The following is a 5542-nucleotide window of genomic DNA, read 5'->3' as shown; positions in this document are numbered from 1 at the left end:
CAGCTGCTATATTCTCCAACATTTTGTATGACATTTCGATCACTTTAGGACCGCCACTTGTATTTCCCCATCGACTCCTAAACTCAGTCAACTTGTAGTCGGGGCACCTAGTCTTGTTTCCGTTGTACTCTGCCATCTTTATCTCCCCTCTAGGGATGTCCAATACGTATTGAGCATACTCTTCTTCGATTTTTACTTACTCGTCACTTTGTAGGATGTCTGCACACTTTTCACAGTCAAACGACTCGACGAGGTATCGAGAGAGTTCGTCGGGGCATTTAGAAAATGATAGTGACAAAAGACTTCCAAAGCCTATGCCTTTCACTGCCTTTCTTTGTTATCAGATAGTCATTGAATAAGATGGTAAAGGTCATAAGACGAGGTCTTTGTCAAAAATATGTTGTTTAATTACAATATGAATATAATTTTATAAAAAAAAGTAAGTTATTTCATTTTATTATTGATAATATTATATTCAATAAAAATTAAAAATGTCATATCATAAAAAATAAAAAAAATTGTAAGGTTGATATTAATGAATTTGAAATTAACTAATATTTTATATATTATTCCAAAATAAAGAATGTATTTATTTTAAATATTTAATAGTGAATTAATCACTAGTTAAAAAATTCAGGCCCAAAGGTATTCAGCCCATTAGCCTATCCCATCCCATCCATTCATTCATTCTTTCTTCTGCAAAATCGCGCTCTCCTTCTTCTCCAGATTCCAATTCCTGTGGCCGACTTTGTATTGGTATGTTTCTTGTTCTTACAAGTTAAACCCTAATTCCTTAATGATCTATGCATGTAGTTGAATTGTTAGTTTAATTAGATATTTATGTTAGATTGTGTTATTTTAGGTTAACTTAGCTTAATTGTGATGTTAGTATGTTAATTTGAGAGTTATCATCTTCATTCCAATGTTTTCAGATCCCCTTTACAGTTAATTATAGAATTATGATCTGTTTTTTGTTAATAGATAGCAACATCAGTTTATTGAAGAGTCAACAAGCATTGCTTTTGTGTCATACCATAGAAAATGTCACAGATGATGAAGTTAGATTGGATCTTAAATTGGTCATTGTATTACTATGAAGAAGAAAAACGAGATAAGGGTTTGTTTAGGGCAGGTCGTGATGAAAATGGGTTGTTATCGGTTTGACATGAATAATAATAAATTGTTATAAGGAAGGAGTTCATTGTTTCATTATCATACCATAGAAAATGTTACAGATGATGAAGTTAGTAGACTCGATCTTAAATTGGACATTGTATTACTATGAAGAAGAAAAACGAGAAAAGGGTTTGTTTAGGGCAGGTTGATATTAAAATGGTTCGTGTTGTCGGTTTGACATGGATAGTAATCAATTGTTATAAGGAAGAAGAAATTCATTGTTTCATTGTCATCAACTGTTCGGGTCCTTTAGCTATAGACAGGAAGGAACAAGCGAAATGAATTGAAATGAAATGTTGTTGTCTTTCTTTCTATTGCAGGCTGCGAAAAACAAATTCGAGTCAAGATGCCTCACAAAGAGAGGCCTATGATGGCACTGTTATTGTTTACAGGTCTAAATGTCGTGTTGGCCTCCACCATTACTCCAGTATATGATTTTGTTTGCTTTCTCCCTTATTGGGAAAGAAGGGTACGTTCTGGCTTATTCGATGAACAAACCGACTGTAAATTATGCATATAATAAAATGTTTGCTTGATTGATTCATATAGAGGGAAAGACGTCGGCTTGATCGTGAAGCTGTTTTGCGGAAGGAGGAGAGTTCACAGTATCCATTTTCATCTTAAGTCTGAACTAATCTGCATAATTTTTGGGCTTGGCTGTAAATAAACTCAGGAGATCACTTTGTAGAAGAAGAGCCAAATGTTCTAATTATAATAATTAATGGTTTATGCTTTCTGTCTCAGTAAATTATAACATCATGTAACTTTGTTGCTTTGGTTGAGCAAAATTATGTCATTTTATAGTTCATTTCTGTTGAAATTGTTCAAGTTTCTATTAATATAACTAAATCAGTACTAACAGTTATATGTACAGTTCTTGAATATGTGAATTAATTTTATAAAGAAAAAACAATCAAAAACTTCAAAACCATACTTTTTGTTTGGTATTCAGGTAGAAGGAAATCATTATTATTTTTATATGAATTTGTATTTATCTTTTATAATGTTTTTATTTAAAATTATTATTTACATGTTATCACAAACAAATCAGAGTTAGTCTTTACGGCTTTTTAAATGGAATCTATATTTTGTCACATAACATAATAAAACTAAGACAAATAATTCATTATAACTACATGACTAGGGACGGCAAATTGGGCGGGATGTATCAACGGGTTTAGGTGAATTTCTGCGGGATTTATACCATATTCTTTAAAAATAAATAAATAAATTATATAAACAGAATTTTAAATATATTATAATTAATATTACTATAAAAAATAACCTTAAAACTTTTATAAAATTTATAAAATTAAATATATTATTAATTTTATAGTGTTAGAGACGAAAAAAAAAATATCATCCTGTAACATAATAATTTGGATCCGTAATCGCAACCACTCAATTATAAGAGCAAAATTTTACCAACTAAGCTATATCCCGAGCCCTGGTTCAAGGCTCTAGGCCGTATGGAGTATATCAACCCCTTTGACTTTTGGCTTTACGATACTTACTATATTTTGTACGTTACGGATATAGCACATCTCTTTTTTTACTATATAAAATCCAAAGACACATGAAATTTTGTAACAGTGAACAAAATATTATAATTGTAATCATAACTAATATACAAGAAATCAATCATCCTGGTAAAAGAACAATTATGACCAAGTAAGAATATGGATTGATATGATATCTCTAAAAAATACAAATGAAAAAATTCCCATAATCCTCAATCCACTCTCACCTGTCTATATTATAATGCATATACATGGATATGCATTTTCTCAAAATCTATATATTTCATCACTATTTCAGCACTTCATTGCTGCCTTTTTTAACCAACAAACATCAAATAATATCAGACTCTACTAATGTCCAATTTACTCTTGTGGAGTTGAAAGGCCGGTTTTATCCAGCTACCACAGCTACACTGGATTCCCGACCAATTGAAGCAACCCAAACGACCCTCGCAGTTATTGCAGAACAGTTTCCCCTCCAACGCACCTTCTTCAACTGTCACAAAAATAAATAAAAACTGTTATTAGATCGAAACTTAAACTAATTTGAAAACACCTTTTGAATTAAGTTTCTTATCTAGATCCAGATTCGTATCTAGAAAGTGTTTCCACAACGCATTCCTTCAACTATCGCAAAAAAAATGTTCATCTATCAAAAGAAAGAAAGTAACGCATTTGAAAACACTTTCTGGATCATTGTCTGCATTCAAATATGTGTTTATTTAAGTTTAGTTACCAAAAGTGATTTCATTTGAAAAAAGTATGTCCAAAAGAACATTTTCTCATCTAAATCAATATTCATTCTAAAAAGTGTTAATCGATCAAAAGAGTAATGTTAATAATACCTAATTTCATCCAACGCAGTGGCTCCACAAAGATGGATGAACACTCAAACTCCTCCGGTTTGCTCAAATGACAGGCATGTCTTCTCCTACGCCATCCAAACGAGTTCTCACCCTCTCCAGGAACGTGGTCCAAAGCATTCTCTTGCAAAGCAACAAGTCTATGACACTTTTTGCATCGATAAAATTTCCTGTCTACTAAGGATAATGATGATGATTCTATCTCAGAAGGAGCAGACACATTTGCCTTGGGCAATAATATCCCAGGATCTGCCGCAAATTTTGAACTGTCTATTACCTCTCCTCTGTTGTAGGAATCGCCTGTACGTTTGAATGTAATTGAATATACAAAGACTTATTATTAAACACTTTCTCGATTTGAATCTGAATTTGGATCCACTAAGTTCTGTTTTCAAACGTCATCTCATATTGATCAACATCCTATGAAATACCTAACCAAAAGAAAGTGTTTCCAGTGAAATTTATTGAAATATCCAAGTTAGAAAGTGTTTTCAAATGAGCCCAATATGTAAGCGAATAATAGGAAACGAGGAAAAGAATAATGTCACACCTAGTACTTTCAACCGGAATCGTTTGTATATAATACTAGAATGATCAACCTTAAAACCCATTACTTCAAACATTTTCAGCTGCAAAAATAAGGAATAACCGACATAAGTCTATCATCGATAATATATAAAAGCAGCATGACATTCTGAGGAAAAGGCTTTCAATGAAACCTGATCCAAGAATCCATCATTAGGGCACACAAATTCACAGCTTTCCCTTAAGGATTCCAATGCATCTGCAAAGTTTTTAGACATTAACAGCATTCATTTTCAGATAACACAACTGAAACCCTAGACGAAATCGTCGTATACCTTCTTGAGATAACTGTTCAGTCCTCATAAGGTATGCTGTCATGATCGCTGCACTGCAACAACAAGTTATTCATTTAAGACATGATTCTGATTTTGGATTTCTATTATCTGATTCAATAAAAGAAGAAGAATCAAGTAAGTATACCTTCTTGATACACCTGCAAAGCAATGAATAAGAACAGAACCTTCATTTCTACTTTTTTCAATGAAATCCAAGCATACATTCAAATAATCCAACAAATTTTGATTCTCTGTATCTCTCAATGGAACTGCCATTCTCAAACACTTCAAATCCTTTCCAGCATACTCCATTGCATAAAGGAGCTTATCAGGTGATAAAGAAGTTCTTCTATCATCACTTTCACCGCCATAACTATCATCAGATTCGAAATCTCTGACAGAAACCTTACATATCTCCTTCGCGTTGATTGAGATATTGCTACGCCAATCTGAGAAAAACGATATCGACGCTGAACTCACGACTGAAAGTATGCGAGTGATTTCATTACTACCGTTCTGAAGAACATCGGCTGCGCTAGCTATATCGCCGATAAACAGATTCTCACGAACTAGATACGGCATATCACTGGATGGATTTTACAACTCTATCAACTTTTCATTAATATATATCATCGTAAAGAGAAATATATGAAGAAATCATTCAAACACACAAAACTATCCATGAATTTAACAAACCTGATAACTCCGATTATGTTCCGGCGAGAGAACGTCAACTTCCGGCGAGAGAATCTCTAGCTTCCCTCCCTCAGCTTCGCCGTTATGGTGAAAAAATCTTTGATTAATATATAAAATATCTAAATATATTTTCTTAAAAAATATATATTTTTTTTTACATGTTCAAATTATATTAAGCAAATAGAGTTATTAATGTCTTTTTAAATACTAAAATAAATTTTCAAAATTAAGCTTTTTCGAATTCACTTTTTAAAATTGAATTCATAGGGATAAATAGTAGAGACAACCCCGACATTATCACGTAATTTACAATTTGTGCATCGGTAATTTCTGCAGTCGGCAATACAAATTAATTTGACAACGTTCGAAGAGAAAAATTAATGTTCACAATCACAACCTCCTAAGATCGTAAATTCATCTTACTAAT

At 32.4% G+C, this 5542-nt stretch overlaps 2 protein-coding genes across 2 annotated transcripts; one reads left to right on the top strand and one right to left on the bottom strand.

Moving 5' to 3' along the window:
• The first annotated feature begins 649 nt into the window (after positions 1–649).
• Positions 650–1911, top strand: LOC124936864. The gene is made up of 3 exons (XM_047477391.1): positions 650–756; positions 1497–1645; positions 1726–1911. Exons 2-3 carry the CDS (start codon positions 1523–1525, stop codon positions 1798–1800), a joined length of 198 nt encoding a protein of 65 aa, XP_047333347.1. The 5' UTR covers positions 650–756; positions 1497–1522; the 3' UTR covers positions 1801–1911.
• Positions 1912–2815: 904 nt separating this feature from the next.
• LOC124936379 (dual specificity protein phosphatase 12-like) lies at positions 2816–5215 on the bottom strand. The gene is made up of 7 exons (XM_047476875.1): positions 5116–5215; positions 4565–5005; positions 4420–4472; positions 4279–4343; positions 4110–4188; positions 3542–3859; positions 2816–3192 (listed from the first exon to the last, which is right to left on the bottom strand). Exons 2-7 carry the CDS (start codon positions 4999–5001, stop codon positions 3038–3040), a joined length of 1107 nt encoding a protein of 368 aa, XP_047332831.1. The 5' UTR covers positions 5002–5005; positions 5116–5215; the 3' UTR covers positions 2816–3037.
• Between the last annotated feature and the right edge of the window lie 327 nt (positions 5216–5542).

The sequence above is a fragment of the Impatiens glandulifera genome, chromosome 4, assembly GCF_907164915.1.
Source record: "Impatiens glandulifera chromosome 4, dImpGla2.1, whole genome shotgun sequence".
Lineage (NCBI taxonomy): Eukaryota > Viridiplantae > Streptophyta > Magnoliopsida > Ericales > Balsaminaceae > Impatiens > Impatiens glandulifera.
This window is presented reverse-complemented; position numbering and strand designations above follow the sequence as displayed.

What these genes read in the sequence shown, in the direction of transcription:
- LOC124936864 (XM_047477391.1), top strand. Translation starts at nt 1,523, where the DNA reads ATGCCTCACAAAGAGAGGCCTATGATGGCACTGTTATTGTTTACAGGT. An exon ending in TCCCTTATTGGGAAAGAAGG is followed by an intron (nt 1,646 to 1,725) that starts GTACGTTCTGGC and finishes TGATTCATATAG; the next exon opens with AGGGAAAGACGTCGGCTTGA.
- LOC124936379 (XM_047476875.1), bottom strand. Translation starts at nt 5,001, where the DNA reads ATGCCGTATCTAGTTCGTGAGAATCTGTTTATCGGCGATATAGCTAGC. An exon ending in TTTGCAGGTGTATCAAGAAG is followed by an intron (nt 4,473 to 4,564) that starts GTATACTTACTT and finishes TTGTTGTTGCAG; the next exon opens with TGCAGCGATCATGACAGCAT. An exon ending in ATTCCGGTTGAAAGTACTAG is followed by an intron (nt 3,860 to 4,109) that starts GTGTGACATTAT and finishes TCAAACGTACAG; the next exon opens with GCGATTCCTACAACAGAGGA.